The sequence below is a fragment of the Balearica regulorum genome, chromosome 1, assembly GCF_011004875.1.
Source record: "Balearica regulorum gibbericeps isolate bBalReg1 chromosome 1, bBalReg1.pri, whole genome shotgun sequence".
Taxonomy (NCBI): Eukaryota; Metazoa; Chordata; class Aves; order Gruiformes; family Gruidae; genus Balearica; species Balearica regulorum.
Window position 1 is genome coordinate 196,923,001 of NC_046184.1, and position 27,874 is coordinate 196,950,874.

Consider the following 27,874-nt stretch of genomic DNA (forward strand, 5'->3'; position numbering starts at 1 on the left):
TTGCTACATTTAGAGATAAAGGAGAAATAATGCCATTAAAAAACTTTCCTGATTATTTTCCTGCAGCTTTGGTAAGACAAACCAAGCTGCAATAAGCCTGCATTGGCCAATATGGTGACAGCTGAGCCATAAGTCTCCCAGAATTTTCCTGATACTTAATCTGTTTTCTACTTTGAGTTTTGTTACTGTGCAGGCTGAAAACTAGACTTTTTTTTCTTCCAGGTGAAATACCTGTTTTCTGATAAAACAGGTACTCTAACATGCAATATCATGAACTTTAAGAAATGTAGTATTGCTGGAGTGACATATGGGTAGGTATGACTTTTTTTAGAAACTCTGTAGTTTAATATGTGCTCATTAATGGTACATAGTTCTATAAATCAGAACAGGATTAGAACATTCTGTTCTTTGGTTTGTATTTTAGGGTATTTTGTGGTCTCAGTTAATAGCTTTGATTTTCATGTCCTACAACACAAATTATGAAATGCAAACCTGGGAGTACTTTACATGAAGAGAAAGAATTACTTGTTTCGTAACTTATCTTTATCATGATTTAAACTAAACCAGAAGTGCCAAATAACCTCTGACTTTTCTAGAGGGAAGAAGATGCAGTCCAAGGGTATCAATTGTCAGACATATTTCTGTGACTTCAGAAGAACCAGGATTTCATTACAACCATGTAGCTGCAATCGTAGTTGTGGAGTTAAATATTCCCTGCATGGGAGGGATACCTATTTACTGGCTTTGTTCTGTTTCTGTCAAAAGGATCCCTTTAAGTCATGCCAGCATTTCATAGCAGTTGGCCTTTTGAGTCTTGAATAGTAAATCTTTCTCTCTGCTTAGTTTTAAATGGGTAGTCTTAAGATCTCTGCAAGTTAACCTTTGAGTTTCATGGTAGCTACATTAGATACCTCAAAAAGCAGAAGACTTGGTTCAAATGTGTGAACAGCTGAACCCATGGTTCCAGCATATGTTTGTATGTGTGATGACTCATTGATCTTCACCTTCTACCTATTTTTTTGGTTTGCAAAGTGGAATAAATGTTCTTTTTTCCTTTTTCTGCCCCCTAGTCACTTTCCCGAACTGGAAAGAGAACGTTCATCAGAAGACTTCAGGTAAATATATTCTAAGATGTTTGTGTTCTCTATAGCAGAGTGGGGACAATCTATATAAAGACCACTTTCCATTTTGGGACTGGAAGAAGCCCAAGGGAGCAGTGTGTTTGAGTAAAATGCTCTTCCAGCAGGAGCCTAATGCAGAGCTGGTGGGTGGTGATGGATCTTCTTTTCTGCATAGAGAGATGGTGGGTGAAGGGGAGTGAGGGATAGGCAGTGGCTGGGGTGGATTGGATGCATGGTAATGCAGTGCTTATTTATAATTGTAGACAATCAAGTTACAAGATAAGAGTAACTGTCTTTACAGTAACCTTACCTCTAGCTAGAGACTGAATATTATTCTTTGCAATCACTAAGTTCAAACCTGACAAGGAGAAGAAAATTAACTTCTTTATTAAAATGGTATGTTTTAATAATTAAACTGGGAAAGAGCTTGTTATGGAGGTGTCTCATGTTGAGAATTGTATCTTGTTTTTCCTTTGCTTCCCAACAAAATAGATTAAGTAGCAAGATTGGAAATACTGCCACTGTTATGTTTGAATATGCTTGTCTTGCTCTGCAGCCAGCTACCTCCTTCCACCAGTGAATCGTGTGAATTTGATGACCCAAGACTGCTGCAAAACATTGAAAATGACCATGTAAGTCTACTCTTTGAATCTCATGTCTCTTAAACACCTTTTCTAGGCCTCTCTGGAATTGAATGCTAAACAAATCTATTTGTGTGATCAAGTCTGCTCTGCAGTTGTGTCATGCAAGCACGGAGTGAGGAAAAAGGAAACAAAATAGGTTCCCCAACTCCTTTCTGCTCACTTGCCTTACTACAGAATTAAAGAAATGACATGGATATGGATACCATCTAGCTGTAAAACAGCTTCATATATGCCAGTGTATATGAAAGATAGTGTCTTGTAGCAAATGAAGGTACAAGTTGTAATTCTTAAAAGAAACTACTTGCAGTGTTCAAACATCCATAATGTTAAAATACCATTTTTAACAGTAATCCAGAGCATTGCAAGGTGGTTCTGTTGTGAGACCTGCTTTAAGTACTGCAGATGTTGGGAATTCCAGTCATGTAAAGGATGTTAGAGATGGGACTTAATTGCAAGCCTAATCTTAGCATGAGATTTAGTGATTAGTAATCTTAGCCTAACTGAAGGGACGTAGCCCTTAGGAGGGTGTCAGTTCACTGCATATTCAGAAACCATGCAGCTATGAAGTGTCTGACTGGACACCAGACAATTGAAGTCACTTGTGAAAAACATTACCCTTCTACTCTGCAGAAGGTCCCTCACAGTAGGGGATCTGGGCACTGGCAAGCACAAACTCAAATGACAAACTCAATTAGGTGATTGCTTTACTTAGTATAACTTCTGTAACTGGACTAGTTAAGTTTAGTATGAGCATCCAAAATATAGTTACAACATACTGTTTGTGTGCAGCAAAGCTTTGCTTTCTGTTTTGCTTTACAATACTTAAGAAGTTGAAGTGCAGCATGGTGTAAATGCCTGAAGGAATACTTAAGGACTTTCTATGTCACTATGTATTCCTCGGTGTGATAAAGCCTGAAGATGGCTTCTGTGATCTAACCTTCAGGATGGTGGCCCTGCCAGGGCAATGTACTGGTTTTCTGTGTGGCTTTTCTAATCATCTGCACTGGAAGGACTTCCTGCTGCACATCACTTGCAGCCAAGATTTGGTTTGCCTCCTGTTCGTTTGTGTTCTGTTTGTGTACACTGTGTATTCCAGGTACTCATTCTGCATGCAAGGCTACTAGTTTAGGTGCAGGCTACAGATAAAGTGTGTTTGAGCTCTTCCTCGCTGGCTGTTGTTTAGGCATCTATACAGAAAAGTACTTTGGTACACTTTAATAGGCTCAGTGGAAGGGACATATATCAAAAGGGCTGCAAGATGGAGTTTCTCATCTAGCCTGGCAGTGGCTCCTTAACTTTGGGATATCTAATTCTTTCATCTTCTCTGGGCAGAGCTTCTACTTTGGGAGATAGAAGGAATATTTGCTGTTGTAGCAGGCAAATAAAGGATTTTAGCAGCTTCCTTAAGTGTCACTTAGTCTAGACAGCTCGGAAGTCTTTGTTCTTTACATGCTGAATCCTTATGCATCAAGTTTCCTTTTGGCTGTGTCGTGGTTTTACCCCAGCCAGCAGCTGAGCACCACACAGCTGCTTGTTCACTCCCCCCCTGCGGGACTGGGAAGAGAATCAGAAGAGTAAAAGTGAGAAAACTCGTGGGTTGAGATAAAGACAGTTTAATAGGTAAAGCAAAAGCCGTGTGCACAAGCAAAGCAAGACAAGGAATTCATTCCCCACTTCCCATGGGCAGGCAGGTGTTCAGCCATCTCCAGGAAAGCAGGGCTCTGTCATGCGTAATGGTTACTTGGGAAGACAAACACCATTGCTCCGAATGCCACCGCCCCCCCCCCCGCCCTTCCCCCAAGCTCCTTATAAACTGAGCATGATGTCATGCGGTATGGAATATCCCTTTGGTCAGTTTGGGTCACCTGTCCTCTCTGTGTCTTCTCCCAACTTCTTGTCCACCCCCAGCCATCCCGCTGGCAGGGCAGTGCAAGAAGCAGAAAAGGCCTTGGCCCCGTCTAAACACTGCTCAACAATAGGTCCATAGAACAAAAACATCTCTATATTACCAACGCTGTCTCCAGCACAAATCCAAAACGTATCCCCACACTAGCTACGATGAAGAAAATCAATCCTCTCAGCTGAAACCAGGACAGGCTGGCAACTTGAACAGATAAATACTGTTGTCATTGCACAGCTGGCTATGGGCTGAGCACACTGAACTCAGCCCTCAGTCAGTGGAGAAACTTCTGGCTGAGAAGACTTAAGGTGTACGGCATGTAGGCGAAAGATACCTTCTGGAGCCTGACTGTACTGGAGGGGTGGATGGATGCCACCCACTGACAAGTGATGATTTAGTACAGGACACGAGTGCAAGGACTACACGTGACAGTTTGCTTAGGAAGTTCAGATCCATTTGTTAAACTGCATCAGTGAGATGAGGGCTGGATTACCGGATGGGAGAGGGAAGAGTCATGTGTTTCTAGCCCATTAGCTTTCTGCATTAGGTCAGCTGTTAAGGTGCATAAACTGCTTCCTTCTACCAAAAAAACCCTTAGTGTCTTAGTTTTCATAGCTGGTAGATAGCTGCAAATGCCATTTACTGATGTCTAGCAGTCTCCGCTCATTTAGTGAACTGAGGTGATAAAACTGAAATGTTCTAGCACAAGCTGCCTTGTGGGGTCAGGTGGTGTTGGACTCAGGTGGGCAATGAATTCCCTTTAAACATTTGTCCTTTTGCAGCTGAAGCTGTCAGTGTGCTCTCTCTCACAAACACTCAATAAGTGCTCATTGCTGTGATCTTGAAGATTTTATTTTTTTCAATCCAGTCATGTTAGTTTAGAGCTGTCTCAATGCCAAATAATTTTCTTTCCAAGTTGAAAATAAAAGATAAGTACTTGTCCTCACGAGACTGTCTTCCATCTGCTAGGAAGGTTTTTAGCATCCTGCATTGCCTCTAAATTTCATAGCTCTTCTGGGCCACTGGTGTGTATGGACTGACTGATGGCCAAGTTCACTCTTGAGTAAGAGTCAAAAAATTATTGCCCTGCAGGAAGTGTTCCAAGGAAAAATAACTTGTCTTGAAAACATGTGGAGGCTTCTCTGGGATTTTAATGTGGAAGAAAGTACCTAGGTTTGTCTGCCTATGCTTTTTCTTTGTAACAGCTTCTGTTGTATGAACTGTGCAGCAATGCCAAGAGTATGATGCTGACTTATTTCTATAGGGAAAATGGTGTAAACTCTTATTAGAATAAGAAAAGACCAGTTATTTCCAAAAAAATGTAAAAGAAAGTTTGAATATGCTATTCTTTATCCTGGTGCTTGAGTTGTACATGTGCTGGGTATAAACTCATCATGGAGATGCAAGCCTGATGATATAAGTGCAGGGAAGGAGGTCAAGAAGTAAAAGAACTAAAACTTGGATCTCATCCTAGACTTCTCTATTATCTCCCTGGATTCTCTCCAAACCTCCCCCATGAACTCCAATCCGCATATAAACTCTCTTTTGTGGCCTGTGAATTAGCACTTGGGCAAGAAGCAGCAAGCGTGTTGTATAGCCGCAGATGCATTAATTGATTCAGTGACGATGTGTGAGAGTTAAGCAGCTGGTCAGGCAGAAGAGATAACTGTTGTGCTCATGCTGAGCCTTTACCTATGTGAAAGTGTTAATTTAGATCTCTAATGCATCTGCTTATTTTCATGATGTGTGTGGGAACTGAGGCTTTTATCCCATCAGGCTTTGTTGAAATTACTGCTGTCGCCAGCTGATTCTTAATTCCTTAGGAAAGCAGAACAAGAAAATCACTGCTGGAATAAAAAACTGGAATTTAAAATACAGTAGAGGGGAAATGCATTCAGGTGGTGAGAACCTCTGGGAGGCTTTAGTTCAGAAAGCAACTGTTGCTGGTGTTTTTTTATAGCTGACTTTTTTTTTTTGCAGCTGACAATTAAGTTGTTATATAGCTTGGTGAGAAATATTTTTATTTCTTTTCCTTTTGCCTTTATTGTGCATGGGACTCTGGTACTTTCACTCAAGTAAAAGGCAGCATCTTTCATTATAGGTAATATTTCAGTGGTTTTGGACAAGATAAACTTGCATTTATTCATATTCAAATGGTCGTTAATGTTTTCTTTGAGTCTGAAATATCCTGATCCCCTCTAGCCTTGCCAGCTTCACTGTTCTGGAGGTGCCCAACATGGCTGGATCCTCAGAGTGTTCTCCAGCTATTTTAATGAACAAAACAGTAGGAAGCTCCCATCTTTTTAAGATGTTGAGTCATAATTCTCCCTGTTAATGAAGTAGATAAGTATTTTACTAGCTGTCCTTGGCCGAATGTGCCACACTTATGCAAAGTAGTAAGCTCAAGTGTTAGACTGTCCCTTAATATCCTGTTGGCCTTTTCTAGGCCATTTGCTCATAAACCTGTCAGCCCTCCTCATCTGGAAATACCATGAATGGAGGCACTGATCTGATACTGCAACAAGTAAAAGGAAAGATGAATTAAATATCTTTAACTTCACATACAACTTCTTTGTAATTTATCAGGCCGTGAACAGTTGGTTGGAATAATGCAGTTTCTCTTCAGACTGAGGAGACCCAGATAAGGACATCGATGCAGAACTACTTATCTACACATTTGTCAGAGTGCAGCTTGTTCCCCAAAAGAATGAGTTTTGACTTTGTTTTTGTCCCCTCTGCATAAGGGAGAACACGTTAAAGATGAAAACTTCTGATACAGCTTCCTGACCAGTGGTCTGTGCCCTGCTTGATAATGGATAATGTTGTGCCTTCTAGATAGGGAAACTTTGCTTTCAATGTAGATAATACTTTGTAGATAACAAACCCCAGAGACTGCTTCCAGAAATGAGACTGTCTCAATGTGCCTGTAGTTCTCAGCTTGTAGGGGCAGTGTGCAAAGTAAGTTTTGCCAGTGGGTTGTATCGCTGGCATAGGTGGCTGTACACCAAGTGTTCCATGGATCTTTGGAAAAGACACAGAGGAAGACAAGCAATAGCTTTCACCCAGAGCTGTTGGCACACAAGGAGGAAAAAATGGGGGGTGAACAAGAGACTAAAATAAGCAAACTTTGTTCCTGCTACAGATGAATAGAGAAGGAAAAAATGGGGTGGGAAGAGGTAGAGCCAAACTTAACAAATGGGCAGGCGAGGAATGTCTCAGAGTCAGTAAGAATTTGAGTACTGAAATGGCAGAGACTTGCTTCAATAGAGGAAAATAAGTGATAAAGCAGAAAGTTAACCTGTGGGACTTCTGTCTTATGCTTGGCATGATGTTAGGGAAGTATCGCCACAAGCCAGTAATGAATTTTCTATTCACAGCTCTGAAATAGGAATTTGAATTCTCTATCCTGATTCATGCCAGTGCAATAAATATTGTCAGTGCTGGAACAATATAGAAAGGAAACAAATGACAGCTGTGTGGAGGAGCTGATGTGATAAGCTGGGCCTCTGTCTCGTGATCTTCTGCAATAGAACTGGAAGATTGCCATGTAATCCATTGTGAGCTGTGAAAATACCAAGACAGCAACAAATTACATTGCTGGCTTGAAAGCAGAAATATATACATAGGAAGGATTAAAATCTATGACATTGCCGGAGACAGTTTGTTTCCAGCTGATAGAACACATAATATGAAAGCATGTAAGGGGCTAGGTGATATACATGTAAGGATGACATCAAAGGTCTATAGCAATGGATGCTGAAAAGAGAATCTGGTAGGCTGTGCTTTTTGAGATGGGGATAGAACTCTCATTGCTTTCACTGGAAATAATGGAGCAGCAGTAACCTCCTGACCAACAATTTGCCATGGACTTAACATTTCGCACACTACTTCATGATGACATTCCATCTGTTCGTTTTCTTGAACATAGCTTCTGTACTCCAGCATGTCAAAAGCTACAACTGTTGTTATTTTAATGGCATGTGACCATACAACTCAGAAATTTCAATATGCAAAGCTAGAGGCCCTGTATGGAACAGTTATTTTCAAAATACTCATGACAAAGTACATGAAGTAAAACAAGAATATAAGTATTAGATCTGCAGTCTTTTTATTACACTCTTTTCTGATATGCTTACTTTTTGTTTATACATGTTAACACAACATTTGCCAGCTGTTTTGTGGCTTTCATAGTAATTTAATTCGTACTCATTACATCTTGCTATTGCCAGGGCATCTTTCTGTTGTACAGGTAATAGGCTGTGTGCACCATATTGAAAAAACAAAAACTCAACAGTTTTTCCCTGTTCTTGGTCTTGTCCCTGAAATAGGACCTGACATAGAACAAAACTTTGAGGTTTATTTGTCATATAGCCTAACTTGGAGAGAAGCATTAACGTGTCTGAGAGCCAGTTGTGAATGCTGCTGGCATAATTGTGAGAAGTGTCTTTAATGTCTCAGTAGTTCTGCATGATTAAAGTGTTTTATAAATTAACTGTGTGGTTTACTTCAGGTAGTAGTATTTCTGCATATATTCTTAGAAAAATACATGTAATAAGTCTCTTACATCAGAGGACTTTTGGTGGCATGTAGCTCTCACTTAAAGTTTTATTTGAACTCGTAGCCTTTTTTCTGTTGTGAAATGTTCTGATGTACAGAATACTTTGTGTAACAGAATAAAATGTGTAGAAGCATCTCTTAACTGTTTAAAAAACCCTTGGATCCTGTGTTACTAGAGTCTTCTAGGATTCTTCTCCATCTGATCTTGGTTTCAATATTACAGTTTTGGTTTTGGCCCAACTTTGTGCCAACAGCTCTTGAAAATGCTCTTGAATTTGTAGTGGTTCTGTTAAGACAGAGCATATATAAAATATGCTATGCTAATGAAAACTAGATGATATTTTCACATGCAAAAATTCTGTGAGTTCGTGAAGTCAACTGAGGCTTTCTGCAAAGATAGAACTGATAAGTTCATGTCTGACTCAGTCACTGAGCAAGTGGCTGCTGTGATGTAAGATTTTGATGCTACTAACTGTGGATGTTATGGACATAGCAGGGTTGGTGAAGGGGAACGTGTTAACTTTGACTGTTTCAGCCAAGCGTCTTGAAGATCTGTGTGAACTGTGGCTGAAGTTAGTTTGGCAGGTTGTGAGCTGGGCAGCTGAGTACTGTTTCCTGACTGCTATGAGACTGGAAGTGCAGGGGTGGAAAGGAGGGAAGAATGGGATGGGGGGCTCCGTTTCAAGTCACTATAGCTACAGCTGCCAGAATTTGCTGATCGGAGACCTGTGACTTAAGTGCCATAACATCTTCACTGAGTTGTAGACCTGGCATCTCTTTAAGCACTCTGGGATGGCTGGTGACTATGCAGTCTGTGAACAATGTTTTATATTGTGTGTTCTCGTGATGCTGAATGTGTAGGGACCATTGATCAAATTTCTGCTTGGCTGGATGATGTATTCCTGGGGAAGAGCGCGTGATGTTGCCTTCTACTGGCTAATCAGCTGCTGTTAGCTCTGGATGTTCATCACTAAAGGTGCAATTGCAATGAGTTTAATGCTGGTGTGGCTACTGTCAATCTATTGAAAGCTGTTGTGGAAGCTACCAAAGTAGTATTTCCTGTTGCTTGATTATCATCAACATCTTGTGGTAGACATCTTTGCCTATATGAAGCTTGGGTGCTACAAAACTATTGCTTTTATATTTGGGAGGGTCAGGGAATCTTCTGCCTTCCCAGCTCTCTGCAGGGTAGTGAGGTATTTATCATTAGTGCTCCAATTCATTAATGCTGGCTCTTAACTCTGCTGTATTGATGTTCTGGGACCAAGATGACTACTATAAATAGAGAACAGGATATTTATTTGTTTGTGGTACCTAAGAGGTCTTCTCAGGTTAGTGAATGGTCTGTGTGCCTCTCAGTCTGTGTGTAATACTAAACCTGACTTTCCTGATCTAGCCCACAGCTGTGCACATACAGGAGTTCCTCACTCTGCTGGCCGTGTGTCATACTGTTGTTCCTGAGAGACAGGGAAATACAATAATCTACCAGGCCTCCTCTCCAGGTTGGTTGTTGCTGTCTTTTTGGGGAGGGAAGGAATGAGGGCGTAGAAGTGGGTGAATGGGGATGAAAGGAAAGTCCAGAAATTTGAGGAGGTCATACATTTTAAAAGCAAGATGTCCTCTATGATGCTAGCAGTAGATCTGGCATCTTCTGGCACCAGTGCACACTGCTTCTGAACGCCTCGTCCAAAACTGCCAAGTCCATGATGTTTCTGTAGAGCTAGGCTACGCTTATAATCCCTACTGCTCTCATGACACCTACTCTGGCCTCTTTCTGTGGGGGTGAAAAGCAAAAGTAAAGCTTCCAGTGACTTCTCCCATGCATAGAGCAGACCTATGGAAGTACTGATTTGTTTCTGCATGAAAAGTTAATTGCTCTATTTGGCATGCGTGCAAACTGGTCTTGATCTAGTAGCTTCCTGTGTTGCTTTATGCAGATACAAGATGCTGATACTTAACATGATACACCAAAGAGCAGAGCCTTGGCTGTATTGGGGCCTTCTTTTCACCCATTTCTTATTTCAGTCAACACAGTGGTACTGAGAGGTAGGCAGGGCCAAAATGCTGAACAGTAGGGCTCTATTCTCCGTCAAATTATCTCCATTTCTAAGGACACTTCTAGAATTGTTGATAAAGCAGCAGTATTTGTGTCTTAACAGTGTTTGAAGAGTTGGGTGAACAGCCCATGTAAGGTAACTCTAGTGACAGTGCTGATGAACCATGAGGAGACCAAGGGAGCTGTAGAGACATTAGGGCTGCTTGAGCTGGGCACTAAATTGCTTGTATGGTGGTTGTGCTTTAATGCCAGTTGCTCCTTAACAAGGCCGTATAACTGGTAGAGGTGTTGGCTCTGGTTTCAGCTTGGTTATTTGAGCTATTAACCACACTGCTTAGTTCAGTCTCCAGAAGATGATGCTGTATTTATTTCTATAACACCTGAACTTAGTGCCTTTACAGCAGGAAATAGATTAAATGCGTTTTGCAGGAATTAAGAGTAACGCAGCTTTGATCTTCCTTTCAGAACAGGTATTTCCCCTGTTCATGTAGAAAAGTAGCATTCCTCCACAACAATACAGTTTAATGCTTCAGTAATTACACATTGGTTATGAAGTTTGTGTAGTTGATATCATATGGCCTTGTAGGATTAAAATGTGAGTATTGTGGAATTGTGTGCAGAGCTACTCTAGCAGCCCTACAGATGTGGGAGTACATGGGGAAAGGGGGCTTCTGTGTTTCGGTAGTGTGGCGTATTTAAGTATGGGCTTTGCAGGCCTCTTCTATGTACCAGATAAAACTTAAGCTTTTCTTGTATTGGCAGATGAAGGGGCATTAGTGAAAGGAGCGAAAAAACTTGGTTATGTGTTCACAGGACGGACTCCCCATTCAGTTATCATCGATGCGGTAAGTAGATGTGCGTGGCACAGGCTGCCAAGCTCATGTGGAGCATAAGTGTCTCCTGTGTGGTCCTTGTGAGTTCCTTACAGGGCCTTTAGGTTGCTACATGCAAAAGGCTTTTGCAGACTGGGAGAAGTTGTCTTCCTCTATTTTTAGATGCCGCCCATGTGCAGCATGGGAAATAGGAAGTTGCAAGCTTATATGGGAAATGACAGCAGTTGTGCCTGAAGAATGTTTCCCTTGTCTGGGAAGCACAGATGAGAACACTCACATGAATTTCCTTCTTATGTATCTGGGAGACTTTCTGACTACTACGTTTCATGGCTACTGTACTTCTAAACGTTTGTTTTCTTATATTAAAATCTCAATTTTTTTTTTCTTCAATTAAATCTTTTACAGAAGATGTTGATTGGCTTAAGAAGCTCTCTACGGAGGGGTGCATAGTTAATGGATTAGAGTTGACACCTGCAGTCTCAAACTCATGGGGCCACATTCTGACTGAAGTTGCAGTCTAAGTTAGAGTGGCTCCAGACTTACACAGGTGCAACTACTAGGGTGCTTATTAAGAATAATGGCTGTATTTTTGTCCTTCTGTTCAAGTATATTCACTTTCAAGCTTCTTGGTACACTGCTAAGCACTTAAAATGTCTGTCTTTCTAGGATTTGTCACAGACTTTCTACAACTACTCAGAAAACTGCTGCTTAGTTTAAGGGGAAGAGCTTAGCTCTAGATGACACTACTCATCCTATCTAGCCTCTTCTCTCCTCTGCAGGAAGATCCAGGCCCACCTGACCTAGTTTTATACTCCTCATATGTTCCAAGATGGGAGCATGGCCATATGTTTCAAGATGGGAGCATGGTCAGTCAATAAAAGCTGTCACTCCCAGAGGTCCCTGTCTCTCCTCATTGCCTACATCAGTGGCAGTACATGTAACATGGGCTGGAGATGGATTTTGGTCTTGGGGATACTGCTGAATTGATGTGTGCCTTGTAGGACATAACTCTGTACTGCAATTAGGTTTTGCTACAGCCCTTTCTTTAACCATGTGCTACAAATAGTACTGGAGTTCTGAGGCTCCAGTAACTCCTACTGCTTCTACTATCTGTTGTCCAACAGGAATGGGAAAGACAAGGTGTTTCTAAATGCTTTTCCTTCCTCAGGTTGTTAATGCTCAACTCCAGCAGACAGGTGTTGGTGATAACAGGAATTACTCCTCAGTTAACCATTATTGTCACAAATAATATAATATGCTTGTAAGTTCAAGTAAAAGAAATATTAAGGCAGTTCAGGCAAAGGTCATTGCAATACCAAATCTGGGTGGCGTGTTTATTTTAACTTGGAATAATGATCACAGCCTGTCTCGTAGTTGATAGCTGTAAAGAAGTAAGTATGCATTTCAGAGCATGCTTATCCTTCTGGAGTAAGATACTAGTTCCCTGAAATGATGTAGAAGTAGTAAATGGAGGATGCACAATGTTAGATGTTCAAGAAAGAGTAGAATGCCTTCATTAAATAGGGCTCTACATAACTTTTACCAGGAGAGGGAGCTATCACCACATTTTATTTAGACTGAGATGCTTAAACAAAGGTGTTTAACCAACTTGCATGTTTACACATGAAAGAATATACTGCGAATTATACTTATAACAGTATATGCTTTCTCTTGTAGCTGGGAAAAGAAAAAACCTTTGAAATTCTTAATGTGCTGGAGTTTTCCAGGTAAGTTTTTCTCTAATATAGTAAATGCAGGGTAACAAGAAAGCTGTTTTGTAACTTCATTATTGAGAATAAAAAGATTCAGCTGATGCAGTAGAAAAGCTGAACTTCTTTAATTCTGTCCTGCCCCTCTCTCATCCATTTCCAATATAAGACTAATAGAGAGCTTCTTACAAACTGGTGGCTATTGGCACGTGAGCATGAAGCTCTCCTGTGCCACTCCAGCTCTGTTGGCTTATTGTAGAGTTGTTGCCCTGAAAGTGTCATTCTGTGCCTCATTGATTTCCTGATGTGTCACTTGTCTACTTCAAGAGCATGCTTTGAGATTGCACTTTTATACTGCTTCTGTAAAGTACTTGGTTTTGAGTAGGTGGAATCTACATCTTGAGGGCTTTTTGGTGCCTGTTCCTAAGAACCACTCCAACTATGAAAAGCTAAACCTTGCAAGCACTCCTAACTTGTCAGGCTAGTTATGGTGGGGCACTGCTTGGGTCGCAAGAAGCTTTGTGTGATGAATCAGGCCCCTAAATCACTGGAGATGATAACAGGTACTTTCTCTTTGTCAGTTGATAGTTTTGTCAGTTTGGATGGTGCAGTCAGCAGGCTTTTCTGCTGCTTTTTCTACTCTTCAAGGCTTTAAGCCACAGTAAGTCTTGCTCTCTGCCCTCTTTGATTTGGCTGGTTCTGCTCTAAAGGAATATGTAAAAGTCAGGGAAGATCTTGGTAGGCAGCTTTTCTTGTGTCCTGGCTTGCTTTGAAGATTACTCTTTACTACTTCCTGCTTTTCATTCAGAACGTGGCTACTTGTGGGAATATCGGAAAAGGCACTAGAAGAGTATTTTAGGGTTTCTGACAAGTTGATCAGTACCCTTGGTGTCTGTAGACAGGAGTAGCTGTAGTCTGCATGCAGCAGAAAAAAAGCTGCTTAGCTCTGGTCTTAACTTTACCCTGTGCGTAGCAACTTCCCACTTGACCAGTGAGGGAGTTCCTATAGTTAGATTTAAAAAAGCAGATGGAAGTTTCCCAGTGTCATTAGCTTATTGCAGAAATTCTGGGCACAGCTAATTGCTGTCCTCCCAGACTTTCTGTAGAAAGTCTCAGGAAGGATTGTTTTGTCTGATCATACATGTGAAGAGCTTTGTTACACATGGCTCTTGAGCCCTGAAAAGGGACAAGATCTTCCAGAGCAACTTCAGAGGAGGAGGAGGAAGGTTGCTTTAAACTCTCATCTGTTGGTACATGCTGGCAAGAAGGGAATGAAGATGCTTCTCAGTTATCCTTTCACTAAGGAAAAGAATTATAGTTATCTGTATTTTTTGACTACGAAACCATGTATTTTTAGGATTCTCTTAATGAGAGTTTGTTTGCCTCTACCTCTTACAAGCTACATCTTTTCCTGTGGCTCTTTTAAGGGAGAGATTGATAAGTGAAATGCCAAAATTGATCTCTTAAATACATATATCCTTGCCTACCTTGTTTTGTTAAATGTCTGTGTACCATATGCTACGGTTTACCTCTGGTAAACATTTTTAAAATAAAATTGACTGTCTTGATATGCAGCCCTGCTCAGAGGGTCTGACTTCGTTCTACATAATTCCAATTATGTAGGTCTGATTAGACCAATATAAAGAACCTGTAGGGGGAGGTCAAGGGCTGGTCTATACCATGATTCCTTTCCCTGACATTTCTGCTTTCTTTTGAGTTAGGAAGTTAAATAACTGCCCTTGTCGGTGGATGGTTATTTCAATGTCTGTTATGTACGCCTATAATAAATACACATTCAGTCTTAATAATTCTGTTTCTAGCCCAAGTCCCCAGTACAATTTTGCTTGAGGAATAAGGAAAAGCTGAGAATAAATGTGACTCCCCTTCTTTCAAGAGGATTTCGATGCCATCTTGCTCTTTTCCAAATTCTTGCTCACATTTGGGTGCAAATTTGTTCTGGTTGAGTGGTGCCAGTGGGGGAGCCATAGGGAGGCCTGAAGCTGGAAATGGGCAATTTAGTATTTCTTCTTGCTGTCATGGATTGTGGGATCTTAAGTTACTACTGTTACATCTCACCTGATCTCAGATACACTAAACACATCAGAGAAAATTCACTGGCTGAAACAGGACTTGCTCTTCATCACTATGACTAAGGAAAGCAAATATTTTTCTTTCAATAGCAACAGGAAGAGAATGTCGGTGATTGTTCGAACTCCAGCAGGAAAGCTACGTCTCTACTGCAAAGGGGCTGTAAGTATGCTACCTAATGGAGAGCTAACACTGCCAGTTACTGTTTCAACAGCTGTGGCCAATGCTGGCATTCCATTTCTCATACATAATACCTGTTGACTTTCTGTTTAGGACCAAGTGATTTAAGAGATCTGTCATTCTTGCTCTGGCTCTTTTTGCAGGCAGGAAGACTGCTAGACTTTCTGCTACCCAGTTAAAATCCTGAAACTAATGGGAGCAGTACCTTTTACTTAAGCGAAGGCAGGATTTCACCCAGCTGTGCAGCAGCAGTTCAGGAGCTAGACTAAGTGCTGTTATCTAAATCTGTACCACAAAAATCTGTTCTCAAGTGGTTGGCTCTTGATCTGGCTCTTGCATCTCTGCACCTGCTGTTACTTGTCATCACGACTTGCACCATGTTGTGCTTCTGTCTTCACTGACAAGAGCAATAACTTACCAAAGTACAAAGGCTGCAAAACTTAGTACTGGCCACAGCCAGAGAGTGGTTCTAATTTCAATGGAAAACTATGGAGGTGGCTTTTTGCAACAGGGAAAATTAGTTCTGACTTCTGTAAGGATCTGGTTTACTTGAATTTGTCCTGATGTATAGGTCTGTGTGCACTGCTCTGTTGTTTCAGTTTAACTCCCCTGATTTGATAAAGATGTACTGGCTTCATGCTGATGCGGTGGGAGTGAATGAAGCCCACTGTCACTGTGTAGTATTTCAAAGTTGTATGCCTAGTAGGACCACACAGACCTGCAACTGCTTGTTGCTTATACCATGCCTGAGTTCACACTGTTTCTTGGAGCGTGGCGCTGGAAGGGATGGAAAACAGGAGAGTTTGTAGTAAAAAAATTTCATGCTGTCCTTAATATGAGCAGGATCAGATGTGTAACAGAGCAAACGGCTCATAGTAATTAGTGTGATTTGGTGTTTCATATGCTCTGTAAGTTAACTGCCTATTCTACATGAACTCTTCTAATTTCTGATACTCATCTCCTGTCCTGTCATTTCCATCATAAATTACTTGCTTTGTATTGCTTATCTCTAATCAATGATAGATGTAGATCTGTTTACTTAGCTTAAGAGTTTGAGCAAAAGTAGCGTTTCCATATTTTACATGTGTGTAGCAACTTCTGGTAGTTGCAGAATAAAATCCAGAGACTGTAGATGTATAGGTGATGGTGCTCTATTTTGATTGCAGCTGTTACCTGGGCCTCTTCAATTGCCCTTTGATTTAGTGATGAAGAAAGTTGCTGCAGGAGATTATTTCTGAGAGAATTTTGTGGTAGAACCTGTTCAGTGTTTCTGCCTTCTATTTCTTTAACATCACTGGGAATCTCTTCTAGATAAGATTGCAAGAAGCTCTTCTGTATGGGACTACAATGTGTTCTGAATAAGACTGGAAACTTATATTCTCTGAAAATCAATATATCTGCTTAATTCAGAAAGCATTCTGTACTTCCCCAGTCATGAGGACCCTTTTATGGAAAGAGGAGAGGGCAGAGTGTACTTCTGTCACTAATATTTAAAGTGGATGCAGTATCTCTACCACTGATTACTTACTCAAACTGGAGTCTCTAAAACCCAAATGTATTGCTTGTAAATATAGTTTTGGGTTCTGATATTAGCAAGTCAACTTGGGTTACTTCACTTGAGCTCATAAATACACAAATGGAGACTTCATATGTAGACTTACTCCACTGTAATTCATTTGGTTTTAACAGGATAATGTAATTTTTGAGAGGCTTTCAAAAGATTCCCAGTACATGGAGCAAACACTGTGCCATCTTGAATACTTCGCAACAGAAGGTAGGAGAAACAGCATGTTGTGAGAATTCAATCTATCAAATTACTTGCATCATGTTCTGCATTATCTAAGCTTTGCAGTGCCAAATAAGATAGTTATAAAGATAACTTAAGTGGGGTGTAATCAGCAAATTAACAACTCTAGGATAACTTCCAGCTTAAGGAAGTTTGTGTCTGGTTTTGGTGTGATTTTAGTAGAGGAGTGGAATTTGGAAGGAAAAGCTGGGGTTCTGTGTGCCCTTGATGAAAGGAAAGGGCATGAGTTGTATTGCCCAGAATACCCCAATTACATTGGAGTTAGAGGTGCTTTTACTGGTGTAAAAGTCAGATGACAAAGTCCCTGGCTTTATGAAGCAGAGCAATAACTCGAACATACTGAGGACCCTGGAAGACCAAGACATCAGTGATGATCTGAAGTGATCTCTAAGGCCTTTATGACTGATATAACACCTCTGTTCACAGGGAGGTACTTGGTTTTGCTCTATCTTCTGCAGTAGCATAAGATGTTTGCATCATAATAAAACCATGAATTGGCGGTTTTCTCCCTAAATCCGAAAACGTTATTCAGCTTTTTTACAAAAAATTTTTTTGCAGACTCCTACATTCCCAGTAGTGAACTCTTTTTTTGTATTTTGTCACACATTCCTTTCTGCTTGACTCATGTCAGGAAAAAAAAAAAAAATCATTACTTCTGTATGTTAATTTTTGTCAATGGTCTAATAAAATGGTTTTCGTACTTCATGGGCCCTATTCTCTACCCTTTGTGCATGTGTAACTCCCATTATTAGTGTGAGTCACGTGCACATACTGAAGGAGGAAGCTTTGGGCAACCTGGTCTAGTGGAGGGTACCCCTGTCCACGGCAGGGGGGTTGGAACTAGATGATCTTTGAGGTCCCTTCCAACCCAAACCATTCTGTGATTCTACAAAATATGGGTTGTGCAGTATGTTTGAGTAAGTAATATCTCAAGTCACAATATGGAGCCAGTTCTTTAACTTGATCTTCTTAAAAATTGAAAGCCAAGCTTCCTCTCATACTTAAAAGATTTAAAGATGATACTTCTGTTGTTCCAGTACGGCCAGTTTGCAATACTGAAAATCAGGGAGAAATTTGTGCCCGTTATGTGCTCTCTTCATTTGCACCAACATTAGTAATCTAAATGAGTCAGACCTTTGTTTTACACTTGTGAAAACCTAGATGCTTTTAAAATGTACAGGGAGATTTTCTGGAATCCAGGGTTTAACAAGCGTGCATTAAAACCTCCTGATGCTCTAGTGAGAGAGTTAGAATTTAGCATTTGTTAGGGCATTAATGATTTGCTGATACTCAGTGTAATATTACTGTGCGTAATGGCTGCCTTTTTGTTTTGTAGGTCTGAGGACTTTGTGCATTGCTTATGCAGATCTGTCAGAAAACTCTTACAGAGAGTGGTTGAATGTCTACAATGAAACCAGTACAGTTCTGAAAGACAGAACTCAGAAGCTGGAGGAATGCTATGAGATTATTGAAAAGGTAAGACATACTTTTTTGATGATACAGATTTCCTTACATGTGTTTTTTTCCCCTGGAATTTGGGCTTTATACAGTAAAACTGTTCATTTCTTTCATGAGAAACTGGAAAGGTATTCTTAGTTGGCAACCTTTTCAGTCATATGTCTCAAGTTTTAGCTTGTAAATCTGAGACAAACTTATGTATAACAGGTTATTGCTACTTAAAACTCTTTTCTTACACTTTATCTTGCTATCTTGTGTAAGGTTGATGTAAATTAGTAAAGATAATTTATAAAATTGTTGTGTTGTACCATGTTCCCATGTACTAGTGTATGAAGAATTTTTTCCTTTTCATGCAGCAGTCACAGTTCAGACTTTCTGAAGGCTGTTGTAGGCACTATAGACAAAAGAAAGTGCTCACCAAGGCCTGTAGTCACATAGACTGAAAAAAAGGTGGAAAAACTGCTCTCCGTGCAAATTGCAGAACTCGGTTCTGGAGGGGGGAAGTAGGTATTGGAGAAACAGTTTGAAACCTTGAAACCCTATACTGAATGAAATGTTAAAATGTCAACACTAGGGGCCAGTGTTTCTTTGATACTTGTTGGTCGTGCTGGTGTCTGAAATACTGGTAGTCACACTTCTCACCTACACCTGTTCATGCTCTTTCCCCTTGCTCCAGTTATTTCACACTCATTTTATTTAGTAGTTTCTTCAAAAAACTCTTTGACCTTCAATTTCTCTTTAATTAAAATTAACAATGCGACTTAAATGACCAGTAGTGCTCCAGAACTTGTTAGTCAGAGCAGAAGAGGGAAGGAGGCTAAGATTAGCTTGGGAACTAACTTTCATAGGGTAACAGAACAACTCCAAGAACTCTAAGTAATAGCTGAAGGTTCGGTCTTACTTCTCAAACTAACACCTGAAGTTGTCTTTTTGTGTTGGTTGGTCAGTAATGGTGTGGTTATCTAATCCTTGATTCTGTAGGTTTGCACAGCTTCTTTCAGCTTTCTGCTTCTTGCACTGTGCTTTCATACCTCTCTGTTTTCACTGAGGTGAAAAATGAACTTGGATTGATTCTGTTTAAAATGTGTTCTCGAACCTGAGATCATTTTTGGCCATCTACCTTCTGCCTCTTTTCACGAATTAATACCTTGAAAAAAGGGGACCCATGAATGGGTTGTAGAATTGGAGTTCTGGGACTTGTAGCAAACATCCACTGTATTTTTTTTCCTGTTAGTGTTTGCTTGCTGGTCATACCTAGGAGCAGGGAATTGCACTTGTAAATTTTATTTTTCCTTTGAGCTGGTACTTCCCAAGTTAAATTCTCTGATCTGTAGGTACTTCTTTCCAGATAAGAAACTGGCCTGTGGCCATAACATAAAATGTGTTTTAACAAGCTGATTTTTTTTTAATCTAAGAGCTCAAATTAGAGTGGGAGAGCTACTTTTGTCAGTCTGAGGTCACTGGATTGTAGTACAGGTGCACGCATGGAGGCAAACTTGCACTGGCTTCCATCCCCACCTGTACACTGGCTGAGAGGGCTTTCGCAGGCACATTAGTAACTCCTCTGGTCAGGTAGCTCAGCCATGTCAATCTGCTGTTATGTTTAACTGCCTAACAAGTGATTTTGGTAATAAAAGATAACTTACAGTTGCACACTTAGATTGCATTTGTAACCTTCAAGTGTTAGCATTGATAGGGCTAACGTTTCATTAGGAGGCTATGGGTTACTAAAGCAAATGACATGGTAGTTGATTCTACTACCTTTATCAGTTGACTATCTCATAACAAAATTTAAGCTTTGTCAAGACCTGTAACTAATGTCAGCCTACACACCTGTATGAATAACTTTTTCCCTTCCTGTTCTGTATGCATCCATAGATACATACAAGCACGGGCTGCTCTAATGCCATCTTCATAAAATCATAGAATGGTTTGGGTTGGAAGGGACCTCAAAGATCATCCAGTTCCAACCCCCCTGCCATGGGCAGGGACACCCTCCACTAGACCAGGTTGCCCAAAGCCCCATCCAACCTGGCCTTGAACACTTCCAGGGAGGGGGCATCCACAGCTTCTCTGGGCAACCTGTTCCAGTGCCTCACCACTCTCACAGGGAAGAATTTCTTCCTAATAGCTAATCTAAATCGACCCTTTTTCAGCTTAAGGCCATTATTACCCCTTGTCCTATTGCTACATGGCCTTGTCAACAGTCCCTCTCCAGCTTTCCTGTAGGCCTCTTCAGGTACTGGAAGGCTGTTATAAGGTCTCCTCGGAGCCTTCTCTTCTCCAGGCTGAACCACCCCAATTCTCTCTGCCTGTATTCATATATAGAAAGGCCACAGTAAAGTCCCCCTGGAGCCTTGTGTTCTCCAGGCTGAAGAACACCATCTCTTCTAACTACTTTTGTTCACTTCATCAGTTTTCACTTGTTTTGAATAACTATAGTCCCTACCAAGAATAGAATCTGTTACTTTTTTCTGTGCAATTCCTGGAATGATACAATATAACTAAACATAATTTGTATCAATTTATTTTAAATTGAACATCTTTACATGTCTAAGGAATCATTAAAATGCTTTTAAAGTTAAAATCTGCTGAGTAGATTGTGCCTTTTGACAAGGTCTACTGCTTAGGTATTTTTGTCTGCCTGACTTTTTTTTTCCTCCTGTAACATGGCCAAATCTCTTCGAGCAATTGCTTTAGGATTGCATAAGAATATTGTGAACTCTAGTATTAAATTTATTGTATGAGACATGTTTTTCTGGCAGACGTATGCAGACTAAAGATACTTGGATTGATTAATGTTCATACCACTTGTATTACATAAATGTAGTGATTATTTCCATAAATAGTTGCAATAATTTTTGCTTTGAGTGATTGTATCCAGTCTGTATGTACATTTTATGGGAGGGAAATTAGTTTAAATGATGTGATGCCAGATGACTTTTGTTTCGTGAGCTTAAGAAATATATAAACTGTGACCATGATCATGTGGCTATGGTGTTTAGTGAATGCTGTAGTATATATGTTTATCCATAGGCTAGCTTTAGATTTTTATAACTTCAATTAATTGCTCTTGAAACATTGCCATCTTTCTGATCAGAAACACTCTATTCCATTCTGTACCTCTTGAAATGTGAATTGTATGCAGAGGAAGTAGAATAGCCACACCAGAAACTTACTGTAGTGTATATTGCATGTCAAAATGCTGTATTAGCAATGAGGCGCAACATGCTGTCTTGAATTCCTTTTTGAGTGTGTTCCAAACAGCGGTTTATCTTAAGAAAACAATCCCTCAAATTCTGTTTTCCAGGATTTACTGCTTCTTGGAGCTACAGCCATTGAAGACCGCCTGCAAGCAGGTGTTCCAGAAACAATAGCCACACTAATGAAGGCAGAAATTAAGATATGGATTCTGACGGGGGACAAACAGGAAACAGCTCTCAATATAGGTATCCATCTTTCTGGTTACTCTAAATTTGTCTGATATGTAACACGTTACATACTGGATCTGCTGTGTGGGGTTTTAAACAAAACCAGGCCTGCTTTTTATAGAATGGCTCCTTGGTAGCAGACAGGCATGTGGTAGCCTTCTCTTTGGAGGAGGGGAGCATTTAAAGTGAAGTCTTTGCTCTGAGTGTCAGGCTATGTTCAGCTTTTTTTAAGGCAAAAGGGATGCTTCTGCTCTTGCTTAAGTGCAATTCCTGTATGGACTGCATAGATAATTCTGTGTTCTGATGGAAACTGGAGAGCTGAACCAGACTGTAATGTTTCAGTTATACTGTGCACTATATCTCACTGGCGTACAGCTTTTTTCTTATCTTCCTGACTGCATTTTCTAGACTCTATTGGAGTTGGGATATGATAGGAAATCTGGTAATAAAAGTGTATAGCTTACAACTTCTTGCAAACCTTGTCTGTGAAAGTAGGTGGATGCTTGAATAACTGTTCCTGCTGTCACCTTATGACACATCTTCTAGTCAAGTATGTCATGATTGTTAGTGGAAGTGTGTTGCTGCTATTGAATATATGGATAGAGTTTAATGTGGGTTGTTCTATCAAGGCACAATATGGATATCTGTCTCAAATTTGTTGATGCATCTTAACTTGCAAACTATGCTCTGTGTAATGCAAAAAAACCCCTCACCTTGCAATGATGTGAACAAACAGTACAGATTAAGCATTTCAGACGGGTGTGCTTGAGTACTCATGTAATAGAATGGTAACCTACTTAAAACATAGGTGTTTATCTTACCACCTGTTTTTGCAGCATAAAACTGGAGAGATAAGTTTAGGCTCATTACTAGAAGCAGGTCTTAAACATTAGGTTTTCATTTAGGTCATAAATGTATCTGATAAAATCAGTCTATATACCCTTTGTCTATACTACTTGTAATTTGCCAAAAAAAAAAAAGGATTTTCCTGTAAGACTGGGCTGAACTGGAGGTGCACACTGTAACTTCCATCCTGTAGCAACTAGATGTGCTCTGTAGCACTTCTGCCATTGTGCTAGTCTTGCATTGCATAGACCACATGAGTAGGTCTAGTAAGTACTGAAAACTCAAATTCTTCAGCCTTTTTGTCGCTGTGGATGGCTGCAAGGTGGGTGTTGTGGTTTAACCTGGCTGGCAGCTAAAACAACCGCACAGCTATTTGCTCACTCCCTGCTCCCCTGCTGTTGGAATGGAGGAGAGAATCAAAAAGGAAAAAGTAAAACTTGTGGGGTGAGATAAAGCCAATTTAACATGACAAAAAAGAAAGAGAATAATAGTAATAACAGAACATACAGAAGTGATGCACAGCACAATTGCTCACCACCCACAGACCACTGATGTCCAGCTAGTTCCCAAGCTGTGGTCTAGACCCCTGGCCAGCTTTCCCCCCCCAGTTATAAACAGAGCACGATGTCATATGGTATGGAATATCCCTTTGGCTGTTTTGGGTCAGCTGTCCTGGCTGTGTGTCCTCCCAGCTGCTTGTATACCCCCAGCCTCCTCACTGGCAGGGCGGTGTGAAAAGCAGGAAAGTTCTTGACTTGGTGTAAGCACTGCTTGGCAACAACCAAAATAGTGTGTTATCAATATTATTCTCATCCTAAATCCAAAACACAGCACTATACCAGCTACTAGGAAGAAAATTAACTCTATCCCAGCCAAAACCAGGACCGTGTGCAACCTGGGTAGCAATACCTTGTGCTGTGACAGAATGCTGCTGTGCTTGAAATGCTGATACGTGAGCTACCCCTATGCTGCCATTGTGCCACAGCCTTTCACACATACCTCACTGGCAGCCTCTGGCTAAGGACAGTTTTAGCTGATAAAAACTGAAGACCACATGTCATGCTCAAAGATGTTTCTGAACTTGGAACTCCTGTTTTCTGCAAGTAGACAGTTCAAATGGTTGATCAGTATTACAGCTCATCAGCAACATACTCCCCACCTGCAGGACTATTAACTGGCACATGGCTGAGTGGAACACAGAGAAGTCAAGAATGAAATCAAGAGGCAGACACACACTTTATCAGCTAAAACTGTCCTTAGCCAGTGTCTGCAAACAACTCTAGAAGGCTTAATAGTGTTCTTGTAGCTTCCTTCTTCTCTTAAAACAATCTGCAGACTCTGGATCTTTGCCTTTCAGTAAGGCAAAAAACCCCTTGGCAGACTTTTATTTACCACCATCCTGGTGCTCAGCAGGCTCCCAGAAAATCAGAACTGATGTATTTCCAGCCAATAACTTCCTTAGTAATAGATTTATTTTCTGGGAGTGAGAATGAAGTGTTTTCTGAACTGCTTCCCTCCCTTGAACAAGGAATCAATCGCTACAGTTGAGCTAAGTGCTCTTACCTAGAGCGTGCATTCATAGCTGCGAGCACTGCCTCACAAGGTACAATGGTTTGGGTTGGAAGAGACCTTTGAAGATCTAGCCTAATCCTTCTGCCATGGGCAGGGATGTCTTTCACTGGGTCATGTTGCTCAAAGGCCCTCCAGCCTGACCTTGAACACTTCCCATGATGAGGTATCCACAACTTCTGGGCAATCTGTTCCAGTGCCTCACCACTCCCATTGTAAAAATGTTCTTCCTTATGTCCAGTCTAAACCTACCTCTTTGAGTTTAAAACCATTGCCCCTTGTCCTGTCACTACAGGCCTTGGTAAAAAGTCTCAGTCTTTCTTATAAGCCCTTTTTATTTATTGAAAGGTCTTCCTGGAGCCTTCTCTTATCCAGGCTGAACAGCACCCCGCCTGTCTCAGCCTGTCCTCACAGGAGAGGTGCTCCAGCCCTCTGATTGCTTTTGTGGCCCTCCTCTGAACTCACTCTAACAGGTCCATGTCTGTCTTGTGCTGGGGCCCCCAGAGCTGGATACAGTATTCAAGGTGGGGTCTCATGTCCAGTTTTTCATCCACCAGTATTCCCAAGTACTTCTCAGTAGGGCTACTCTCAATCCATTCATTGTCCCAGTTGGTACTGATTGATCCTTTGGATTTCTGCAACCCAGGTGCAGGACTTTGCACTTGGCCGTGTTGAACTTCATGAGATTTGTATGGACTAGCTCTTCAAGCCTGTCAAGGTCCTTCTGAATGGCATCCATTCCCTCTAGCATATCAACTGCACCATTCAGGTTGGTATTGTCTGCAGGCTTGCTGAGAGTAGACTCAATCTGTCATTGAAGATACTAAATGGTATCAGTTCCAGGACTGACCCTTGAGGGACACTACTCATTACCGGTTTCCACTTGTACATCAAGCCATTGACTGTAACTCTTTGGATGTGGCCAACCAGCCAATTCCTTATCAGTCTAACAGTCTGTCCATCAAACCCATATCTCTCAAATTTAGAGTTAAGAATGCTTCTGTTATGGCAAGCCATGATTTTTCAGTTGAGGGAATGGAAGCAATACCAGCACGCTTGCACGTATCCCTGTGTGAAGTTTCAGCAGGGCCTATGTGCCCTCTCTGAGCACAGAGGATAATCATTCTTGCCTCAGATGCTGGATTCTACCTGCCTTGCAGTACGAATGTGCCTGTGGGGTATGATCTTGAACTCTGATTCAAGCAATCTTTCTCCCAGGACACTTGAAGGGAAATAAGTCCCAGAAGTACCCGATTCATCTGCTTCATGGACTTCGGTCAGACTTTTAAAGTAAAGATCTAAGGATCAACTTCCAGGTGTGGATTGACATTTTATACCTGCTTTGAACCAGCAGTTGATCTCTGAAGCATTGACAAAAATGTTCCTTGATCTTAGTGTATTTTAGCTTGCTGTTTTAGTACTACCAGTAATAAATATTATAAAACTATTATTAAATTTGAAAATATGACTACAAATGTCACTTGTAATCCTACAGTTGCCCGTTACTTTGCTTTATACTACTGCTGGATTTTAACATCTTCATAGTCCTGAAATTGTACATAATGTATAGATCTCCTATAAAATGTTGTTAGGCCTGACTTACATCCTCCTATTCCAATCTTGATCTCTTTCCTGTTTAATATGACGACAAGAAAAAATGACCGTAATTGCAGGATTAGTTCTTCTGACTCCATGACTTCATAATGCGCAGTAGAGCAACTCTGTCTTCTCCACAGGCTTTTTTTTCCAGTTCCACTTGTCAAGTGGTGTCTTGGCTCCTTTTGAAAGAGGTAAAATGAAACAGTGAGCAGCAGTTTAGAAATTACAGCTTGCTATTGCAGCTGCTGTTCCAATCAAGTGCTACTAGAAAATCCTTTTGAATTAGTTATACTGAATTTGTAACAGCCTACTGCACAAGGCTGTTGCCATTCCCTGGGGAAAGAATAACTCTGATGTGGAGGGAAGTGCTTAAGTTTGTAATACTCGTTTTCTCCTCAGTAAAAATAAGGAAGTGGTTCTTCAGTCTTTGAAAAAATGGCAAACTGACTTTTTTCCCAAGTCAGTGTTTTGTCTCTACCTGTTGAAGCTTCATTATTCAGTTCTGTACTACCACCGAAGACTTGTTCACAGGCAGAATCAGAGGCTATCTGCAAAACTTCCATGTTGTAGGCTGCACTTTGTTAGAATGTATTTCATCTTTTTCTTAACAGGTGTGTGAGTTCAATGTCATTCTGTGCTGCTCTCTAAAGCAGAAAGTAAACCTTAGCTTGTTAACACAAACAAGATGAAAATCTATCTACAAGGTTGCACCTTATGTTCATATTCCACACAGCTGTGAAAATGGAAGAAAATCAAAACTTCTGCAGGTACTCGAACCTGCTGCCTGAAAGTGCCTGGCTATGGGATACAACCTCATCTTCCTTTGTGGAAGGGATGCGATTTGACAGAAACTGTTCATGCAGGCATGTTAACCCTGGATTATACCTACAAAGCTAGCCCAATTATAAAAATTCTGTACCCTGAGGAAATGATTTACATTGCAATTGATGAGCCAGTACGGCCTTCCTCTGGAACCAGGAATCCCACAGAAAATAAATTCATGCCTCAGTTGTTCTCTTGCTGTTGAGACGTGGAGACAGGCACTTAATCTTTTTACATTGACTGTGCTGTTCTGCTTTAGAACCTGTCGGCCTTGCAGTGGTTCATCACTGGGATGTTAATCTTAGACTGCAGTAGCCTCCAGTTTCCATTTAAGAAACGTAAAATACTTCCCGAGACCTCATTTTATGACAGCAATTTCCTAAACTTGCTGAGATTCATTTCTGTACAAAAGCCCAGTAGAAATAGAAAATAATTCTATTGTGTTTTCTTTTCCTGTGTAATCAGCAATAAAAGGCATGTGCTTCAAATAAATGAATTCTCTGCTGTTTTATGAAGCTACGTGTGCCAATCTCAAGAGAACTTGCATGAGCTTTTAGGATAATGCAATAGGGTCAGTCTGTGAGTTTGCATTTCTCTCTTGCCATTAATATGAGATGGAATTAAACTTTATACTGTAAACACCAGATATATATCCTGGATATGACTGTCTCATGTCAGTGACAATCGTGTGGCAGAGGAGCTGCCATTTCTGTGCCACTGAGTGGTACTGTAGTCACTGACTTTTACTGTTACAACAAGAGGCTTTTTACTGTCTTGAGTTTTTGCTTTTAATTTTGGTATCTTCGCAAATGTACAAGACCTACCTTCTGAGTGCTGCTCTAGACTATGGCAACTTGTTCTTTCATGCCCTGGTCGTACACCAGGAACAATCCAGTAAAATTACTTGATGCTACAGGAGTTGGTAGGAGCTCTGTGTGTGTCACTGATGTGTAGTTTTTGATGAAGCTCGGGACCTTCCATGCTAAACTCTCAGGAGTAAAAAAAAACAAAACAAAACAAAAAAAAAAAAACCCAACCCCAACCAAAAAAACCCCCAAAAACCCAAACCTTGTATAACCCAAGTGTGGGCTAAGGGGACTGGGTAGCACCAACTGACTCAATGTGCATGCTTTCAGTCACGTGGCGTAGCCGCAACTGTGCGCTCAGATCTGTTCTTGTAAGGTGTTGAAGGCAGTTCTGCCTTCGTGTACACTTCAAAAAAAAGTTTAGGTATAGAAATATTTAATTTTGTAG

At 40.7% G+C, this 27,874-nt stretch overlaps 1 protein-coding gene across 5 annotated transcripts in view; it reads left to right on the plus strand.

Annotated features, from left to right (window-relative positions):
• The window catches only part of ATP8A2 (ATPase phospholipid transporting 8A2), a 340,357-nt gene that overhangs the window by 74,316 nt on the left and 238,167 nt on the right, over positions 1–27,874 (plus strand). For all 5 annotated transcript variants that reach the window (XM_075742143.1, XM_075742141.1, XM_075742144.1 and 2 more), the window contains 10 exons: positions 223–311; positions 1,071–1,115; positions 1,678–1,753; positions 9,619–9,724; positions 11,041–11,123; positions 12,789–12,838; positions 15,001–15,070; positions 16,778–16,862; positions 18,232–18,371; positions 21,664–21,802. In XM_075742143.1, the coding sequence (XP_075598258.1) occupies positions 223–311; positions 1,071–1,115; positions 1,678–1,753; positions 9,619–9,724; positions 11,041–11,123; positions 12,789–12,838; positions 15,001–15,070; positions 16,778–16,862; positions 18,232–18,371; positions 21,664–21,802 (883 nt within the window). The remainder of the gene's footprint in view (positions 1–222; positions 312–1,070; positions 1,116–1,677; positions 1,754–9,618; positions 9,725–11,040; positions 11,124–12,788; positions 12,839–15,000; positions 15,071–16,777; positions 16,863–18,231; positions 18,372–21,663; positions 21,803–27,874) is intronic.